The 21,782-nt window shown below is 42.1% G+C and overlaps 1 protein-coding gene across 1 annotated transcript in view; it reads left to right on the top strand.

The window, feature by feature from the left end:
• LOC307209409 (cytosolic phospholipase A2 epsilon-like) overlaps nucleotides 1–21,539 on the top strand; it is a 45,179-nt gene extending 23,640 nt beyond the window's left edge. Inside the window, exons 9-21 of the mRNA XM_079964464.1 lie at nucleotides 1,165–1,331; nucleotides 1,666–1,752; nucleotides 4,114–4,151; nucleotides 5,340–5,487; nucleotides 6,818–6,954; nucleotides 7,603–7,825; nucleotides 9,356–9,470; nucleotides 11,484–11,621; nucleotides 15,084–15,191; nucleotides 16,315–16,506; nucleotides 17,793–17,959; nucleotides 19,476–19,662; nucleotides 21,135–21,539. Of these exons, the coding sequence (XP_079820590.1) occupies nucleotides 1,165–1,331; nucleotides 1,666–1,752; nucleotides 4,114–4,151; nucleotides 5,340–5,487; nucleotides 6,818–6,954; nucleotides 7,603–7,825; nucleotides 9,356–9,470; nucleotides 11,484–11,621; nucleotides 15,084–15,191; nucleotides 16,315–16,506; nucleotides 17,793–17,959; nucleotides 19,476–19,662; nucleotides 21,135–21,340 (1,913 nt within the window). The 3' untranslated portion in view covers nucleotides 21,341–21,539. The remainder of the gene's footprint in view (nucleotides 1–1,164; nucleotides 1,332–1,665; nucleotides 1,753–4,113; nucleotides 4,152–5,339; nucleotides 5,488–6,817; nucleotides 6,955–7,602; nucleotides 7,826–9,355; nucleotides 9,471–11,483; nucleotides 11,622–15,083; nucleotides 15,192–16,314; nucleotides 16,507–17,792; nucleotides 17,960–19,475; nucleotides 19,663–21,134) is intronic.
• The last annotated feature ends 243 nt before the right edge of the window (nucleotides 21,540–21,782 follow it).

Genomic DNA, 21,782 nt, shown 5'->3' with positions numbered 1-21,782 from the left:
TATGAGCACATTACAATATTCCAGCCTCTTGGTGGGCATTTATAGAGGAGAACAAATGAGGACAGCATTGTCTGGGAAGTTGTCCTTGCTTTATGAGGTACTTTCCAGTCATTATAGCACTGATCCTATCATTACTGGCCATTATCTTGCAAGCTGACAGCCAATCAGGTCAGTGAATTATTGCTGTTCCAAAATGGAGGTGTACTAAAGATGGGATACAGTGACTTGAAGGAGGCTGTCCAGAACCTGGCTGCGTTGTGGGGAGGGGATGAGCAGAATGTTTTTGCTATGCCAAACAGGAGTGTGAAGTGGAGGGTGGATATAAGAAGAGGGTAATAAGAATCTGCTGAATTGGGCCAGTGGCCCTTCCAGTACTGCAACCTGTTCTCACAGTGGTCAACCAGCTGCCAATGGGAAGCCTGCAAGCAGGACCTGAGTGCGACGGCACTCTCTGTTTCTGCAGTTACATTAACTGGTATTCAGAAGCATGCTTCCTTCAACTGTGGAGGTAGAACATAGCCCTCAGGTATGTGCCCTGCCTTTTTCCTGCCCTCTTCTTCAACTAATGAGCAAGATGATCTACTTGAATTCTATCTGCTTGGACAAAAACAATAGACAAAAGCAAATCTCAAGGAGGCTTGCAGTATTATAATTTTCTATTCTCTTTTGGTGGTCAGTAGAACACTTAATCCAAGCAAGTGTTCATGAACACAATGCAACACTTTCCTTCAGACCGAAATCAGTTTTCCAGCATAATATCTGGGAATACCATGGTAGCCCTGAAGACAGATGCACATTGTCAGATCCATTTAAAGCAGGGATAGGGAACTGGGGCCCTTCCAGTGTTGTTGGACACCAACTCTCCTCAGCCCAAGCCAGCATGGCTAATGACCAGGGATAATGGGAGATCCAACAGCATCTGGAGGGCCACAGGTTACCCATCCTTGATTTAATGACTAATCCTAGTCCACATGTTGGAGAACTTCACAGTGTACTTTCCTCAAAATGGTAATCTTTACACTGATGTGCTGAGTGGTTTGAGAGCCAATGCTTTCCCTTTCCCAAGTGGTTTCTTTTAAAATTAATCGTGTTCATCCAAAATTGTTCATTATGGAAACAAATGCAATGGCAGGTTTCTCTTCATGCTTTGTCCCCTGTCTTTAGAGAAAGACCTTGCGCTTTCAGTGAAAGGTTCCTGCGAAGGCACTCACTGTTTTAAGATGGGTTCGGATGCTCTCATTATACCGCCATGCCCCACTACATTCCACTATGTCAAGTACAAGGATTCGGCAATGGACATTATGCTACCAAAGAAGACACACTATAATCCTGTAAGTCAACTGACTTTAATAATTGAAACCCTAAAAGTTTCCCTTCAGAAGAAAACAGTACAAGGCTTTTCTGACTGGGATGATCAGGTGGGATTGAGCTAAATTGTTGCATGCACAGAAAAAGGTCTGTTGGCACTACGGGACATTTCCTCCTTGCCTCCCTCCCCACGCCCTAAATCTGCTCTGGATGGTGAGGGAACCAAAGAATAGGTTTGCGGGATACAGGAGAAGGAGAGGTGAGGAAGTTATGTTGTGCTACTGGACCCCATTCCATGTGCATACCCTATTTTTAGTGCTGCATTCAGTTTCACCCAATATTTCTCCTTTTCCTCAGATTACCTGTTCTTATAGCACCAAAACCAATGTTCTACCTGTCATGTTGAATTCCCTGCCCATGGGAGAGAAAGTACCAATAGTGGAGGTGAGTGCCATTTTTCAGTAGTAGCATTCTGAAAGTATTAAACTAGTAGCAAATAATTCCTAGACTGAATTGATATGGCAACAACTATGGTGGAAAATAAAGATGGCTCATTACAATCAAACCCTGAGGTAATTCTACCTGCCTCCCCAGAACTTGAGGATTCTGGAAAGCACTTTATAGGTTCCTATTGAACAAATGACTTGTTCTTCTTGAAGCAAGCTTGCTTCTGTCCACTCTAAATCCTAGGGAATCACATGGGAATGGCATAAGACATTCTGGGTACTTCCATTGTTCTACCTTGTGGAATGTATGAACGAACGAACTCCCAAATATTAAAATGTAGGGTCTTCTGAACTTGCCATCCCCTTTAAGTCCCTTTTAATAGTAACTTTTATAAGACTTGGTTCATACCAGGGCTGAGTCCAAAGATTAATGCTTCAGATTACAAACTAACTGGGGCCCAGAGACCAGGTATAGTTTCAGTAGTGGTCTTTGTGATAAGGAGGAACCATGGAGGTGCCCTCTGGACTCTGTAGCTGCATTGCTGCAGCTTAACTGCTTAGGGCAGGGCTGCAGTAAGATGGCAGATGACATCCACCTTTCTGTACAGCAACAAGTTTCAAGTACTTTTTGTCATCAAGCGCTCTGCCTGTTTTCTCCTTTGAGCTTTGACACAAGAACTTTCTGGATTATTTTATTTTAGGAAAAGCTAACAACCTCCAACTTTTTTTAAAGTAAAGAAGTCTCAGCTATCACAACAGGGGCGCTGTTACATTGAAATGGGTGGGGGCAATCGCAATCCACAGCTGCAAATAAACCTACCCTGGGCAATCTCTCACACAGAGGTCCCCACACTCCCTTACATAGTTGGAATATATAAGGAGAAGTTGAGAATTATGAGATGGATTGAAAAGCAAATTGGGATAGAGGGCATCAGTTACATCACAAAACAAAATACAAGTGCATTCCTCCTCCCCAAGAGAAAATGATGTGTGCACATACACTTTTTTGTCTAGGTAACAAAAATTTAAATCTATGGAAGGAAACCATTGGGCCAGAGTTTTTTAAAAAACAACAACAACAACAACTAGGATATTAACTCTGTATGTGTCACATTTGCAAGGCAGCAAAAAGTAAGCACACACTCTCTTGGGAAGGGGGGGGGCAACCAAAATTGTTTCTCCATCCCATGTGAATATATTGATTAAGTCTCTGAGTAAATGTAAGTGATTTCACAAGTGCATTTTAACATTAACCAGCAGCAAACAGTATTGTGGAGTGCTGCAAGTAGTAAATGCCGCAGGTATGCATGGTCCCACTGACCTAAAGCCATACCCTGCTCCCCATAAGGAAGCACATCTAAGCCATATTCATGCAAAATTGGCTGCAAGTTGCGGGCTGAAATTGACCTGAAGCCGCATCGTCTCCCCCTTCCCAGTGTGAGGCAGGAAAAGGAGAGCAGCTTACATATTCAGGTTGAAAAAATGAAGCCATTTCTAGTTAGTTTTGCATGTGTGCATTCACCCCATTTCTCCATCAATTTTTGGTTTGTTTGTTTGTTGTTGTTTAAAAAAACTGTACTAAAATCCAAATTTAAATATGTATTTATTTCAATGTATGAATTTCTAAATATACTGTACCCAAAAATGCACACTTTAACATGTGTGTGTGTATGTAAAGGTGCCCCTCACCGCTGGGCCAGTCGCAGATGACTCTGGGGTTGCACGCTTATCTCGCTCTATAGGCCAAGGGAGCCGGCGTTTGTCCGCAAACAGCTTCCGGGTCATGTGGCCAGTGTGTGTGTGTGTGTGTCTGAGAACCATAATTATGACGATTGAGAATAATTATGTTCTGATCTTCGCATTAGTCTAGGAGGTGCAGATCATGTTCATTCACAGTAGAGTTCTCAGAAATTCAGTTCCTTAAGCAGTCTGTGGCCACTATGTGGAGCCATTTTCCAGAGTTTTTTCTTCATGTGAGGAATACCATATTATCATATGGTAGCCTGTTTATGTGAAGTGGCTCACCACATAATCAGGACAGTTTTCTCCACAACAGTGTAAATTACTTCAGTGCTGAAGTAATATTTAATCACAACTTCAGTCAACTTCTGTGTGTGAGAGAGAGGGTGGGGTTTTTACATCTAGTCCTTCACTTCAGACAATTGGAATGAGAGTTGTTGTTGTTGTTGTTTAGCTGTGTAGTAATGTCTCCGGACAGCGCTGGCCCCTGGCCTCTTAAGTGAGATGGGCGCACAACCCCAGAGTCTGTCAAGACTGGCCCGTACGGGCAGGGGTACCTTTACCTTTACTAATATTAAATTATGATTGCCCTATGTAACATTTACTTCCTGCTTTTCAGAAGAAAAAGTACAATTTGCACGTGCAAGTAGATGACTGGTAAGCATCCTTAATGCTTAATTTTTTGGGGGGCCAATATGAAATAAGTTGCCTCTCATAATTTTGTATGCCCTTATGTGGTTTTTTCCCCCAGTCAATCAATCATTTATTGCATTTGACTAAAAGCCATTACAAATCCAGTTACAAGTGGGTTTTTGAGGGGGGAAAGGTATTTAAACACCACATTTGATCTATGACAGTTGCCAGAACATGATTAGAATATTGTATTCATTTTATTAGCCCGATAAAGAGAATCCAGGGAATATAACATGCAACACAGGGTAATGTTTTAGAGCAATCCTAACACCCCACTTCCTGCCAAGTAAATAATGCTTTCATTTTAAGATTTGTTTAGAATGGTATCTGCCATACTTGTGTCTATTATCTTTGACTGAAGCTGTGGTTTTACTTGCAGTTTTAACGGCAAGCTACCTTGTTTATTTATTTATTAAATTTATATACCCTCCTACCCCAAAAGATTTCAGGGCAGTTCACAGAATAAAATACAAAATAAAATAAAATAAAAATAAAACAAAAGTAAATCATGTGTGATGTGCAGTCATCAGAAAATAAAAATATTCTTATAAATTTAAAAAGTTATATAAACAATAAAACAGTATTCTAAAAAACTTTTCTGGGTATTCAGTATGATATTGTGTGAAATAGCCTCAACACACATTAGGCTATGTGTATATCTATACCAAATAAACTCAAATAACCCAACTTTATTAATAACGTGGACAGCAAACAACTTACAAAAGCAGGTGATCAAATACTTAGCTGTATAGAAGTTTGAATATGAGCAAGATAAAATAAATGTTATGGAATGGCAGTAAACAAAGCTAAGTGGGGGCTCTTCCCCCCCCTCCACCTTCTGTTGAAATTGGCCTAAACAGGATTAGGATTCTGCATTAATGCCTGATAATAGATACTAAGGTTTAATCAGTTTCTCAACAATGTGAAAAGTAGACCAGTTTTAAATATGGAGACGAGGGGCCAATCTATCAAATAACACAATGCGCAGTTGGGGCAGGACAATAACTGAATTGTCTATGGTTATTTCCTATAATATGATGCTGAATGATCCTAAGCAGTGATCTATTCTGTTATATTTCTGCTTGATAAAATCCTAAGATTTCTCATATATTTGGATAATATATCTATATATAATGCCTGTGTATGTTCTAGTCATTGTTCCTGCCCAGCAGACCTTGGTGTGCGCTTGGGATATGACATATGCCCACAGGAAGAAGAGTTCTTACACAAACGGAGGAGACATGTTGCTCAGGCTCTGAAGCAGGTTCTTCAACTAAATTATGACTTGCAAGATCATGAGGTATGTGAAATGGGATGTTGATTTATGCTAAGGGTAAATTTATTATCTTGTGGAATCGAACCTTATCTTGCCACATTCCACCTTTGTAATTGCGAGACCATTGTATTTTATGTTCTTCTTCTTTGGCGATCACTCGTAGCCGAGTAACATTTTCTTCCATAAACACAGTTTTAACAATGAGTCCATAAGTGACTGTGGAGGCCAATTCTGGATCTACACGTCCTTCCACAGTGGGAACATTGGTTCCCAGGCGGGAGTTGATCACGGTGTGGATTTCCCAAGCGTGCCTTCCTCTTAGCACGTTTCTCCCTTGTGTCCTGAGTTTGAGTGTCTTCAAAGCCCATGACACCTTTGGTAAAGGCTGTTCTCCAATTGGAGCACTCACTGGCAAGTGTTTCGCAATTTTTGTCCAGTGCTGGTGTTTTGGTGTACTGGTGCATTCATTGTTTCCAGCAGTTGACTGGAATATCTCACAAGTAGCTGCCTATGTTGTATACAGCATCTCTGGCCATCATTTCACCACCTTTGAATTTCCAAACGGGGTAATGCCACCCACTGCCAACTGTGAATGCAATATTCTAATTCTTGGCTTACTGAATGGTATGTACTACGTATCACTGCCCTAAAAATGCGGAGGTTTTTAAAAATTTTTGAAGGGAGATAAAAGCACATTAACTAAATAAATTGGATTGACCACATTCTACAATAGCCTAAGCCAGTGATGGGGAAGTGGATATTTAAGTCTCCTGGTACCCACACAGCCAATCAGCCTGTCATCAGGGTTTAAAAAGCACAAGCTGGTTATCTAGGTTTGCAAAGTAACACACATTGAGCTATGCAAGTCCCAGCTATCAGCTGATCCTCAGGGCTTGAGCTATGCAAGCCCTAACAATTGGCAGTTTGCCAGGACTAACACTAGCCAAGACCTGTTATTATGGCTTAGGCTGTAATCCTAAACACGTTTCTCCACTGAGCTAAAATAGTTACAGATATCTTTGTCAAGTAGGCCAACTTTATTCTTCCAGGGTTTAGATCTTTTGAAACCCCTTTGTGATACTGAATTAAACACTACAGTTCCTAAGGCCATAAACCTATGCACATTTTCCTGAGAGTAAACTCATTAAACACGGCTTCTGTGGAACCTTCTTCCACATAAACATGCATAGATATGCAGCCTTAAATTGCAGTCGTTCATCTTCTCACCTGTGTAGAAGGTACACCATTAATACAACAACTGTATTGTAAGCCGCTGTGTTTTAACTTCCGTCCTCCTAAATGTTTCATCCTGCGGTAGCTTTATATTGATTTCTTATGCCTGTGTGCCATACAGGTTCCAGTGGTGGCAGTCATGACAACAGGAGGTGGGACAAGGTCATTCACAACAACATATGGCTGCATAAGGGGCCTAAAAAAATTAAATCTTCTAGACTGTGTAACGTACATGTCTGGCTTGTCTGGCACTTCGTGGTAAGTGGAACCGTCATGTGGAGTCTTTTAAATCAATTAGAACTGTTAATGAATGAAGAAATGACATACTGATCACACCTGCCAATACCATAGTGCCTTTATACAAATCTGTGGTGTGAACCCAAGTGAGGCATGCATGCATCTCTTAGCCCTGGACTTAGTATTTTTGACCTGTGGAATATAGTGTTTCATATATGTGTGGCTGCATGCTTACTTTTTCTTTTTTGCCCTTGAAAGTTTAGGCCACAAACACACTGCTTTTAATTTCATATCAATGCCTTATAACAAGGGTCAGCAAACTTTTTCAGCAGGGGGCTGGTCCACTGTCCCTCAGACCTTGTGGGGGGCTGGACTATATTTTGAAGAAGAAAAAATGAACGAATTCCTATGCCTCACAAATAACCCAGAGATACTTTTTAAATAAAAGCACATTCTACTCATGTAAAAACACGCTGATTCCCGGACAGTCCACGGGCCGGATTTAGAAGACGATTGGGCCGGATCTGGCCTCTGGGCCTTAATATGCCTGCCCATGCCTTATAATATCAAGATATATTATTATTCATAATTATTATCAATAACAGTATGACTATTATTAATAGCTTAGGTCATAAAAAGTGTACATCTTTTAGTTTTGTTTTTCCCCAGGGCCATGACACACCTGTACAGAGATGCTTATTGGTCCCAGAAAGATCTTGATGAAAAAATAAATGAGGCTAAGAAACAAGTGACCAAGAGCAAGATGGAGATGTTTACCATGGAGCGCATGAAATATTATTATCAACAGCTGAGTCAACGGAAACAAGAAGGATACAATACAACATTTATAGATCTCTGGGGGCTTGTCATAGAGTATTTGATAAATGATGGGGTACAGTATCAAATCTTTCTTTTAGTTCTAAACAATTGCCAATACCTGCATTATAAAAAATGAAGGGCAACATTGCTATGAGAATTCTGGAGGAAACTGCAAATAGTACAGGGGTACCAGGGGTGGAATCCAATGTAACATCCATTAAAGCCAGTGTGGTGTAGTGGTTAAGAGCGGTGGACTTGTAAGCTGGTGAACCAGGTTCGATTCCCTTCTCCTCCACATGCAGCTGCTGGGTGACCTTGGGCTAGTCGCACTTCTCTGAAGTTTCTCAGCCTCACTCACCTCACAGAGTGTTTTTTGTGGGGGAGGAAGGGAAAGGAGATTGTTAGCCGCTTTGAGACTCCATAGGGTAGTGATAAAGTGGGATATCAAATCCAAACTCTTCTAAATGTTCTTTCATTGCAAGGAGTTCTTCCACATTCCAAAATCTGTTCTAGGAGCTCTCCCAGTCCCCTGGTGTAGATCTGGGAAGGGCACACATGGGGATTATTATTATTATTGTGGGGGGAGATTCCTGTTATGCAAATGGAAATCCTTCTACTGACAGGCACATGGTAGCTGAAAATCGCCCCAGGAGACTCTAATGGGATAAATATTAAGGTTAAATTATTAGGGTGGTAGGCACTTAAAATATCTATAGGATGATCATTCCAGGGTGGAATGTCAGTAATGTAAATGCTAAAGGGGGGGGGGGGTTCAAATCTATGTCCCAAGAACCTTATTAATGTGACATGTTAGCATATACTCAGGATTGCTACTGGTGCCCCTGATCTCCACATATTTCCTGGAATATCTCAACAGAATTTACAATAAATGTGTTAAGGTCAGAGTGAGGGGTGTAGCACAGACATATAGCCAGGTTTCATTTCTGAACAAATTTCAATAACCTAAGGTTTGTTGTACCATCACTTCTATTGGGATAAAGTGTCTGATTTAGCCACCCATGGCCAGGGGGGTAATCAGGCGATATTAAGATGTTGGTCTGCATTAACAGTAGCACGGTGTCCAGCCGTCAAGAAGCAATCACCCCACTCTGTTCTGTACTGGTCAGAGCATCTGGAATACTGGGCAGCACATTTTAAGAAAGACTTTGAAAACTGTAGTGCATTTAGAGGAGGGCAACCAGTATGATGAGGAATCTGGAATCCAAATACTGTGAGAAACAGTTTGAAAAAGCTGGGTATACTTAGCCTGGAGAAGGTTATGCTGATATAGGATAATTGTTCACAAATATCCTGTCCTGTCCTGTCGAAGATGGGACAGGGTTTGTTCATCTGTTGCTCCAGACAGCATGACTAGAACTAGATCTCAGTTGTCCATCTGCCAAGGATGCTGTTGTCACAAGATTCCTACCCAGAGCAGGAATTGGACTAGATGAGCTCAGGATTCCCATTCAACTTTTAATATTTTATGATTTAGGTTTATATTAGGCATTGGTTTAAATACTAAGATGATTTGCTAGTTGTTACTGTATGTGTCTGTTCCATGGCTTTGTAAGTAACGTTTCCCCCCTCCCTTCACAATTAGAAAGATTGCCACAGGCTTTCGGACCAGAGGGAATCTTTGACAGATGGACAGAATCCATTGCCCATCTATGTGACCATCAACATTAAGGACAAATACAGCACTCAAGATTTCAAAGGTGAGGGGAAAGAGTAAGGAAATCAAATAACTTGTTCTGCATTTGAAGCTCTTTGGAATCTATGACATATGAATGACAAAAATCAAATATTTTGCATATCCTCATACAAATAAAATACTGGTTTTAGGCTGAAACTTGACCCATAATATTTATAAAGCCATAGCCTAGAAATTTAGCATTATATCTGGTACCCTAGCCTATGATAGGGTCATGTTCGCCTCTCAGTCAATATTCCACTATCTTTTCAGAGCTAATCAAATATTTAAAATACTCAAACGTTGGCATCAAAATCGGAGGTCAGTTCTTCTAACAGCTTAGCATTTTATTTTTAACATTTAATCTGAATTCAAGTTTCCTATACACGTGCAAATATATACACTTGCATGTGGTATATCTGTGAGAGGAACAAAGCTCCCTTTTATACTTGTAAAAAGGCTCGTTTGGTCTGAGATGGAAATAGGTGGGTCAAACCTTCTGTTTGTTTTGTGTGATACTGTGGGCAGCTGATTGCAGCGAGTGTTTTCGACTGCTTTATGAGTTTATAAGATTCTGTGTCATTTCATTACATTTATACTGCAGCGAGTAAACATCTTGGGGAAATTAGCAGAAAATAATACCCGAGAACCAAACTATTACACAGTTAGGTCCACAAATCCAATGGCCCTTGCAATGCAGTTGTATACTCAGAAGTCCCATTGCGTACAATGGGGCTTACATGCAAATATGTGTATATAGGAGAGCACCTTTACGATGTAATTCTGTATAAGTTCTTTCAGGTTCAATGCATTAAGTATGTACAGAAGATGTAGGGAGCTTTTGGCTCTCCAAATGTTGCTCACCTCCAACTCCAAGCATGGCCAAAGGCCAGGGATGATGGGAGTTGTAGTTCAGTGACAACTGGAGCACACATCATGTTCCCCACATCTGATGTCTAGGGCTGCAGCCTTAGACTTAGAATTAGGGGAGTAAAAAAATTCCATTCTTAAACTAGCCAGAGTACTAGCCACTGTTTGATTAGCCACCTATTCTCACATACGGTAAAAGGTAAAGGACACCTGGATGGTTAATTCCAGTCAAAGGCGACTATGGGGTTGTGACCCTCATCTCGCTTTCAGGTCAAGGGAACCAGCGTTTGTCCACAGACAGTTTTCCAGGTCATGTGGCCAGCATGACTAAACCGCTACTGGCACACGGAGGACCGGGATGAGTGCCAGAATGCACAGAAACACCGTTTACCTTCCTGCCGCAGTGGTACCTATTTATCTACTTGCACTGGCATGCTTTCGAACTGCTAGGTTGGCAGGAGCAGGGACTGAGCAACGGGAGCTCACCCTGTCGCGGGGATTCGAACCGCCGACCTTCTGGTCAGCAAGCCCAAGAAGCTCAGTGGTTTAGACCACAGTGCCACCCACATCCCACGTTTTCTCACATAGACTAGTCTCTATGTGTGAAGCTATTTGATTGAAATTTTTGGTTTAAAAGAAGTTCTCTGACAAATCATACCTGGTTAATAAGAATCAGAAAGAAACCAAGGGGGTAGGTTGTTGTTTTTTACCTAGTGTGGGTGCAGCACCTGTGTGATGCCCTCTGGGCTCAGCAGGGATCTGTTTCTCTCCTCCTGCTGCACATACAGGCAGATCATGCACTTGGGACAACACAGAGAATGGGAAGCTGGTCTTACATGAGCTGCAGAGGCCCATTGAGAGCGTATCCACACTTCCCTTTTGCACTGCTCTTTCCAGGCACACATCCATACTTGAAAGCTTCATGTCCGAGCTCATTCGGAGCAAGCATCAATTCTAGTTGTCTGCAGATTGCCGTTTGCTCCACTTGAGCTTTAAAGAGCAGGTTTTTACAAGGCAAAAAAAGGGGGGGTTGCTTGAACACAGCATTCTAAGGTACAGACCATGCCTTGGAAAAGCGGTGGAAAGTTAAGTGTGTAAGCCCTTAGTTTCATTATGTTTCAAAGTCACCTTCTCTGCTCTTACAGTATTTTATTTCCTCTGATTGTAGAATGGATGGAGTTCACTCCCTATGAGGTGGGGTTCCTGAAATACGGAGCATTTGTGCCTTCAGAAAACTTTGGAAGTGAATTCTTCATGGGTCGCATGATCAAGAAACTTCCAGAAAGCCGAATATGCTATCTCCATGGTAATGTATTTAACTGCCTTATGGGAACGTCAAAGTATTGTGATAACCTCATTAGCAGGAGTAGTTACTGTTGTGGCATCTCTGTTCCCCTTCTTTAGCCAAGGAAAAAGGTTTGAATAATAATAATAATAAATTTTATTTATATCCCGCCCTCCCCAGCCGAAGCCGGGCTCAGGGCGGCTAACAAGAATAAAACAGTACAAAAATACAACACAACACAACACTCTAAAATCATTCATTATAAAATTAATTCAAATCAAGCCACTGGCAACCATTGGGCCAGAGCTCTGCGAAGCTTGCCGAGGGAGGGAGTCAGGCGGTGCCCTGGCCAAAGGCCTGGTGGAACAGCTCTGTCTTGCAGGCCCTGCAGAAAGATGTCAGGTCCCGCAGCGCCCTAGTCTCTTGTGACAGAGTGTTCCACCAGATCGGAGCCGCAGCCGAAAAAGCCCTGGCTCTAGTTGAGGCCAGCCTAACTTCTCTGTGGCCTGGGACCTTCAAGATGTTTTTATTTGAAGACCGTAAGTTTCTCTGTGGGACATACCAGGAGAGGCGGTCCCGTAGGTACGAGGGTCCTAGGCCGTATAGGGCTTTAAAAGTTAAAACCAGCACCTTAAACCTGATCCTGTACTCCACCGGGAGCCAGTGCAGCTGGTATAGCACCGGGTGAATGTGATCTCTAAGCGAAGACCCCGTAAGGAGTCTCGCTGCGGCATTCTGCACCCACTGGAGTTTCTGGGTCAGTCTCAAGGGCAGCCCCACATAGAGCAAGTTACAATAATCCAGTCTGGAGGTGACCGTCGCGTGGATCACAGTGGCTAGGTCAGGGCGAGAGAGGTAAGGAGCCAACTGCTTAGCTTGACGGAGATGGAAAAATGCCGCCTTTGTTATAGCTGCAATCTGTGCCTCTATGGAAAGGGAGGTGTCGAAGATTACACCCAAACTCTTAACGGATGGTGCTGGCACTAATTGCGCCCCCGCAAGAGATGGGAGTTGCCCACCCAATCCCATATCGTCTCGTCCCAGCCACAGGACCTCTGTCTTCGAAGGATTTAGCTTCAACTGGCTCCCACGTAACCATCCAGCCACAGCTTCCAAACATCTGGTCAGTGTGTCTGGGGCCGAGTCAGGATGGCCATCCATCAACAGATAGAGTTGGGTGTCATCAGCATACTGATGGCAACCCAGCCCAAAACTCCGGACAAGCTGGGCGAGGGGGCACATAAAGATGTTGAAAAGCATCGGGGAGAGTAACGCACCCTGAGGTACTCCACACACCAAGGAGTGGCGCGATGACAATTCCCTCCCAAGCGCCACCCTCTGTCCCTGACCAGAGAGAAACGAGCGCAGCCATTGAAGGACTGTGCCCTGGATCCCCACGTCGGCAAGGCGGTGGTCCAGGAGTTCGTGATCGACCATGTCAAAAGCTGCTGACAGATCTAGAAGAATCAGCAGCCCCGACCCGCCTCGATCCAGCTGTCTATGAAGATCATCTGTTAGGGCAGCCAGACCCGTCTCGGTCCCATGACCAGCGCAGAAGCCGGACTGGAATGGATCCAGAGCCGATGTTTCATCCAGAAACCCACCAAGCTGTTCAGCAACCGCTCTCTCAATCACCTTACCCAGGAACGGAAGATTCAAAACCGAGCGGTAATTGGATAGATCTAAAGGATCTAATGATGTTTTCTTTAAGAGCGGGCGCACCACTGACTCCTTCAGTTCCCCTGGGAATGTCCCCGTGCCAAGGGGCAAATTGATGATATCCCCCAGAAGGGCCCGCACCTCGTCTGGACACGCTCTAATCAGCCAAGAATCTGGTCCATCTTAAAAGAGCATATCAAGCTTTAGGGCTACATCTTCCTGGGGCATGTTTAAATGACTGCTTTTGTCATGCTGCATCCTGAGATAATAATATCATCATGCAACTTGGATCTGCTTGCCCAGCAAAACATCCAGCAATGGGGCTCACCCCCATTTCCTTTTATGCCACACTGTATAGGCACAGGTCCATGTCTGAGCATTTTCCTTTTTCCTTTTGTCCTGCCACTTTCCCCAGGAAAACCTGCTGTCTACTGCCAAATTGGAAGAAATGACAATCCAAGGAAAACACAACTGCTCTTTCTGCTTTACTTTTTGCTTTCTTCTTTACTTTCTGCTTTCTTTACTTTCTGGCAGAAAGAGAAGGACCAACCACAATGCACCCTCCTTTCTACCTTGACAGAGATAACTCATGGTCATTCTTTATAAACTCTGGAGCTTCTTTCCTGCCTTGAAGAGCATTCAGAGTCAACCCGATGTCTACTGTTTCCTAGCACCCCCATGCCCAACAGTGAGCTCTTCTTAATTTCTGCACAGCTTCATATAAAGAGCAGTCTCAAATTATGCTGCTCTTTGTTTATCTTATCAGACTCAGCATTCGAGATTGCAAACCAAAAGCAAGTGCAGACTGATATTTCTGTTAGAATTCCTGCTCCATGACTGCAGTCATGGGATTGTTGTCTATCACATGACGGTATATGTTTTGACTCCACAGAGTGGGAAGTGACGGAGACAGGATGTTTGTGCTACTGTGTTCCATGAAGTGGGACTATTGTCCCTTGTTCCTTTTATCTTTGCTGTCTGATGCTAGAGAGAGAGGGAGCCATGTTGCAGTGCTCCATGTGTGTTTATATGTAAATAAAGTAGATTAGCCAAAATGCTGAGTTGCTGAGGTCTGTCACGCAAACTGTGAAGACTCTGTGGATCCCTAAGTGTGCCGATGTCTGTTGGCATTGGTCGCTGTGATGTTCGAGCTGAAGAAAGCTTTTGAAGTGCCCGAACAATCGGCCAGGAGGGAGAGAACATGCCAGCTGGGCATGTGTCTCTCCCAGGGTCCTACTTGAGTGTAGGACGAGCTCCTGACAATTTAATCCATTGGGAATGTAGCAGTAAAAGTTGTGACTGTGCTGTATCCCCCAGCTTGATTCATTTGCTCAGTTTATACAGTGGTGCCCCGCAAGACAAATGCCTCGCAAGACGAAAACTCGCTAGACGAAAAAGTTTTCCGTTTTTCGAGGTGCTTCGCAAGACGAATTTCCCTATGGGCTTGCTTTGCAAGACAAAAACGTCTTGCGGGTTTGCTTCCTTTTTCGTAAAATCATTAATACCCGGGGAATCCGCGCTCCGCAAGATGAAAAAATCGCAAGACAAAGCAACTTGCGGAACGAATTCTTTTCGTCTTCCGAGGCACCACTGTAGATGTTAATCTGCCTGATGTATATCTTCCCGGGCATTAAAAACAGAAGTTTAGACTATGTTTTGAGTTAAATATGCTCATATTCATGCATTCATGGTTGACTGAGAAGAACCAAGCAAGCTGAAAATAAGAGTCATTCTCAACTGGTTTGCCTTGAGGTCTTACTTAAATTTATTCGTGTGAACTCACTTTTCTTGTTCCCCGTCTCTCTCTCCCCCCCCCCCTTGTAGGTATGTGGAGTAGCATATTTTCTTTAAACTTGTTGTATATCTGGAACAGAGTTAATGATTCAGAGGAATTCTGGCACAGATGGACTCAAGACAAGTTAATAGATATTGGTGAGCTTTTCCTCTTCATGCATCTGTTTCCTCCATTTCTCTGCTGTTAAATTGGTTGACCAAATATGCTACTTTAAGAGATGGAGGTTGGGAGTTATTTTTCCTTTAAAAACAACAACCGTTGGGTGTCGAGTTGGACGCACAATTTTCATTCTCTGTGGGTCTTCTGAATAATTTACTGTAAGCACAGTCGGGGTGTGTGTGTGTGTTTGTGTGTGTGTGTGTGTGTGTGTGTGTGTGTGTGTTTGTGTGCATCGCAGCAAGCCTTCTTTAAATGGGTGGAATAGCAACATGCCAAAACATAAGGCATACCGACGGTGCCTGTCTCTGATGAGCCACGATGTATTTGATATAGCAAGACTGGAAAACAAGGAAGCCACTAGCCTCATAGCTATATGCAATAGCAGCTGGGTATAGTGGGGTGCTGCTACCTCAACTGATCTCTGGCCAGTCATGTTGTTGCTGCTTACTGGGAGGTAGAGGGGTGCAGAGAGTTTGGCATGGTGCTGTGCTGCTGCTAGCGTGTTTGCACTGTGCCAACATTGCAACTGCCTCCCCTTCTATATCCAAGTAAGTAAGAGGTCAGGCGAGTAACATCCTACCATGCCACCTGTTAAAGGTTGTGTGCCCATACCTTTGGATAAAATGCCTTTCGCTTTTGATTTGTCTCAGAGGTGCATAGCATGGTCCACCTCGGAAGACAACTTGACAATGTATAGTCTTAAAGGGAGGTTACACGCCAGGTGAATTGCTGGCATGGTATCTGAACTGCCTAACCATTTTGACACTTCAGCTAAAAATGTGAAGCCAAAACAATATCAAAGCAATATGGTTCAATGCTGTCAGTAGTGATGAAGGTCGGAGACTGTTATGCACCTATATGGACACATGTATGAAGTTACAGTGCTCTCTGTTAGGAAGCAAATCTCATTAAACTCAATGGGATTTACTTCCAAGTTAATATGCTTAGGATTGGGCCATATGTTGTCTTTTACAGTGTTCTTGCAGCGGGTTTGCTACTATATAGCTGTCCGGTAACTGAGTTGTCTAAGATTCGGGTTAGCAGCAAATCAGAGCATAGTTAGTGACTGCTTATTTTGTCACCTTTTGTATCTTGTTGCAGAGGAAGAGCCTTATTTACCTACAAGGCCATATGAAATAAGGAGCCGTATGTACATCCCAGCCGGAGAACTTGCCAATAAGCTCCGAGGGGCCTTGACTGATCGCTTTTCTGTTGCCCAATATCACAATTTTCTGAAGGGTTTTCAGATGCATAACTACTACTTGGAGAATGAAAATTTCAATAGATGGAAAGGTAAACAGGTTTATATAGTTGTCTATTGAAGCCACTGTTCAGTATTAGAACACTTGCTTTCCATAATCAAGGACCTCTGCCTGAGCATGGAGAGACACTTCCAGACACAGTTGACGCTGACAGTATGAAACTAGATAGCTCTACTGGGTGCCTTCCATCTGTTTTGGAGTACAATTTCCATTTTTCCTGACCATCATCCATGCTGGCTGGGGTTGATGGGAGTTGTAGTCCAGACTTCTCCAGACTCCAGATGTTTTAGATTATACCGCCCAATGACTTAGTGTTTTGTTTTATTGGTTATATTCACAGTGTTCTATTTCACAGTTTTATTATGATGCCTATAAATGGAATTATTAATAATAATAATAATAATAATAATAATAATAATACTCAGAAGGTGGCAATGTACAAAATCCAACCTTTCTGGAATTTGATATTACAAGAAATTAATAAAATAACAATAGAAAATTGGAAGTCAAACCAGAATTAGCTTTATTAAATATATTTCAAGACACCCATCTGGATTTACATAATAAAGAATTAATAAGCCAGTTATTACAAGTAGCGAGATGCAACATAACCAGACACTGGAATTTCTTTTCTGGCACAACAATAGACAATTGGTATGAAACAGTTTGAGAAACAGCTCTTCTTGAGAGATTAACAAACAAACTACAGTTGACACCTGGACAGATCAAGAAAGATGGTTTGACCCCAGTGTGGTTTAATTTCATAACATACTCCAGTATTCCAGAAAAGGAGCAATCCCACCCCCACCCCATCAGCATTTGGCTCAATCTTGTTGATCTAAATTAATAATAATAATAATAATAATAATAATAATAATAATACTCAGAACTAAGTCCCACTGAGTTCATTTTATTCCCAGGTAACTTGGTGTAGGCTTGCATCCTAAATTCATACACCTAGTAAGAAAGGACAAAGGTAGCAGACTGTCTTCTGTGTTAGGAAGCTTTACCCACAAATATTTTGAGAGGTCCAAAGAGGGTTGGTGAAGTTCTATGGTTCTGATGTGTTCCAAAGCCCATAGGACAGGAAACCTGGTTGGACTACAATTCTCCACCATTATGGAAAGCAGACCATACACTCTGCTCTAAGTGATATTTGAATTCTCCTTAATCCAGTGCAATTTACTCCTAAGTAAGCGGCATATAACTGCAGCCATAATGTCATAGGTAAAAATGCCCTATGTATTTTAATTTAATTGGGTTCCAAATTAGGCAGAAATATTCTTTTCTGATGGCAAAAATATATTTCCTTTCCAGCTACGGTGTTAGACGGATGCCCAAATCAACTAACGGAACATGCAGACTCTATAGGACTGGTGGACGCTGGATTTTTCATCAATACAAGTTGCCCACCACTTTTAAGGCCAGAGAGGAAAGTTGATGTCATTGTGCATCTGAGTTACAGTGCAGGCTCACAAACACTGGTAATAGGTTTTGTGTTGTTGTTTGTTTGTTTGTTTGTTTGTTTGTTTGTTTAAGCGATATATTTCAGGTTTATGTGGAAGCATTGCGACATATTGCCCAAGGTCACCTCTCTAATTAACTGTCTGTAGCCAGAAGGCCACAGATTCCTCACCTAACTATAAATCAGGGGTATCCTCCCAATGTTGTTGGAATATAGTGCCCATCGCCCCTAACCATTGGCCATGTTGGTTGGAGCAGATGGAAGTTGGAGTCCAACATCTGGTGGGTACCAGCCTGGCAACTCCTGCTCTAAAATATCTGAATCTCACCTTGAGCACATTCTGGTGAGAACTTATAAAAGACAATATATTTATTTACCTATTTAACAAACAAAAAATACATACCACTTGAATGTAATAAAACTGCTACGAGGCTTATAATAGCATAAAATATATGGCTGATCTACCAACCTGCAGCAGTTTTTTTCCCTTTGAGTTGCAGCAAGTTTAAAACATTACCACAGGGTTTTTTTAAAAAAAATCCTAAATGCAAATTTTATTCTCCAGTAGGTAGTTAGATAGAAAACAATGACTAATGCAATGAAAGAAAATACATTCTGTTGATGGAAGTAAAATCTTATCAAGGCAATTCCTTGGAATTCATCTCACATAAATTTTAGTCTGCTCCTCCTCTTTAATTCCCAAGCTTAGATAATATTAATTCCCAAGCTTAGATAATTAATTCCCAAGCTTAGATAATATTAATTTATAGGATCCATGTGCCAAGGCCCTATGACCTAGCTGGGGGAAACGAATAACCACACTGAACAACAGCACATTGGGTTTTGGGTTTGAATAACGCCAAAGCTTCATTGGTTTCAGCAGTGAATGGTTTGGCATAGGCCTTGAGTAAAGCCATTGCTATTCCACTCCAGCACATCTGCTGGAAGTGCATTTAAGCGTAAACCACATCTTGGAAGGGGTGCCTATGACCTACATCAAATAGGGGTACCCCCTACCTGGGGTCTCTGTTGGAGGAGTGGTATGGCCCTAGCTCCCGCCTAGGCATTAGACAGAAACCATTCCTCCTGGATCCTTTTGGATACGCATTACCAAGGAGGGGCAGGCAGAGGCTACAACCTCCCCTCCATGCAACTTAATGCCTAACCATCACCCAAGCTGAAATCAGCTCACTGCCAAACCACTCACGCCTGCAACCAATCCCTGATAGCTTCTACAATGTCATTTAGCCAGATTTTGTTGCCTGCTTTTTTCTTTTAATGAACCTGAACACCTTAGTATCATTAGCAAACCTGGCCGCCTCACTGCTCACTCCTAACTCTAGATGGTTTATGAACAAGTTAAAAAGCAGGAACTCTGCTTTCTACTTCCCCCCATTCAAGGAACTGTTCATTAATTCCTACCTTGTGCTTCCTGGGTATCTCAGTTTTCCACATAGATTTTTTTTAGTGGCATATGATTGCTTTTAAACATACATTTCTTGTCCTCTCTTGTTTTAACTTTCATGTGAATGAAGCCCCTAGAGCAAGCTTGCAAGTACTATATCCAGCAAGGTATCCCATTTCCACATGTTGTCCTTACGGAAGAAGACAAGAAACATCTAAAGGAATGCTACTACTTTGATCAATCAGATGTCCTTGGTTGTCCAATCCTGGTTTTCTTCCCATTAGTGAATGATACCTTCCGTTATTACAAAGCACCTGGTAAGTTACTGACAATAGCTAATAAACTCCACCCTAAGTGACAGTTATCTGCCTAAGAGACCCTATCTGCCTGCGGACTGCCTCGCCAGAGTGGTGCATGCTCTGGTTATCTCCCGCTTGGACTACTGCAATGCGCTCTACATGGGGCTACCTTTGAAGGTGACCCGGAAACTACAACTAATCCAGAACGCGGCAGCCAGACTGGTGACGGGGAGAGGCCTCAGAGACCATATAACACTGGTCTTGAAAGACCTACATTGGCTCCCAGTACGTTTCCGAGCACAATTCAAAGTGTTGGTGCTGACCTTTAAAGCCCTAAATGGTCTCAGTCCAGTATATCTGAAGGAGCATCTCCACCCCCATCGTTCTACCTGGACATTGAGGTCCAGCACCAAGGGCCTTCTGGCGGTTCCCTCACTGCAAGAAGCAAAGCTACAGGGAACCAGGCAGAGGGCCTTCTCGGTAGTGGCACCCTCCCTGTGGAATGCCCTCCCACCAGATGTCAAAGAGAACAACAACTATCAGACTTTTAGAAGACATCTGAAGGCAGCCCTGTTTAGGGAAGCTTTTAATGTTTGATGTATTACAGTATTTTAATTTTTTGGGGGGAAACCGCCCAGAGTGGCTGGGGAAGCCCAGCCAGATGGGCGGGGTATAACTAATTTATTATTATTATTATTATTATTATTATTATTATTATTATTATTATATCCAGTGCTGTCAGGCAATACAATTTCTGGAGGTGGGGAGATTTTTGCTGGACTTTCCCACTACCAAGAAATCAATTAATTCCTCTGAACTAAATTGTTACAATCTGTTGTAAGCCATTGTGCAAATCACTTGATTGAAAGGCAGCGTATGAATCTTAAAAATAAAATATTTAAAATAAAATACCAAATCTCTGTGGTAGCAACCCTGAAGCTTCAACCTCTGAGTCTTGAATGACTACAACAAGCTCTAAGGCACTGGAATGGATCCAGGGTCCAGACTTAGTCATGCTTAAGAGTAGACCCACTGAAATCAATGATACTTAAGTTAGTCACTAATGTAAGTCCCACTGATTAAAATAAAAGCCCTCTAAGCATGACTAAGTCTTTTGCTTATTTTGTTCATGCTTTAGCATGGTCAGAATAAGATTGTGCCAACAAATACTAATCCAGCCTTGAGTGTATGTTCTTATAATTACAATGATATTGTGCTTTATTTAATATACTTTATTAACTTCATTATATTATATACACTCAACTACTTTGAGACCCTCTTAAGTATAAAGAGATATCCAAGCCTGATAAATCAAATCAGAATAGGGCATTCAAATTGGGGTAGATTTATTTTTTATATATATAAAAAACACAAAACCAAAATTGTAAATGAACCATTCTAAGAATGTTCTCATTGGATTAATACACATGTATGCTTTTGAAATAAGCCAAATATCTAACCATTAATAACTTGTTGTTTCTTTATCCCAGGCGAGAAACGCTATGGTGAAGCAGAGATGGCTGCAGGAGATGTTGATGTTTCCACCTGGAAGACACCATACAATACTTACTTACTCACATACAGCGATGAAGATTTTGACAAGCTAGTAAACCTGAGTGAATACAACATCTTGAATAACGAGCACCTGATTCTGCAGGCTTTGCGTTCTGCTGTAGAACGGAAAAGGCGGCATTGATGGAGACAGTATAGATTGACTGGGGAGCTTGTGGGGAAGGCAGAAGATCAAGTAATGGTTGGCTACAATTACTGATTAATCTGAAGGCTTCAGTGAAATTTATTTCATCTCTCTTATGATGACTGTTTCATATTTCAGCAAGGGCACGGCAAGCTACAAAGGCCCACTTCTGGATATATTTAATAAATAATGGGAAAAAGCAGTGTATTTTAAGAATGCATGTTCTGTCTACTGAACGCACACACAATTCTATGGCAGAATGATCAGGACAGGTCAATCTGTTGCACACATACAAACCTACATCTGTAAAGCAAAGGGAAAGGGTTGTTTTAATACCAACATATTTTTTTCCCAAAACCCGTGGTTTGGCCAGAGATATAAATGCTCCTGAGAGATAGACACCGAAATATAGAATGGGGGAGAGGGTAATGTTATGGATATA

The sequence above is a fragment of the Podarcis cretensis genome (genome assembly GCF_951804945.1).
Source record: "Podarcis cretensis genome assembly, chromosome: 1".
Classification (NCBI taxonomy): Eukaryota; Metazoa; Chordata; class Lepidosauria; order Squamata; family Lacertidae; genus Podarcis; species Podarcis cretensis.
Note: the sequence above shows the minus strand (reverse complement) of the source record. Positions and strands in the feature narration are given on the sequence as shown.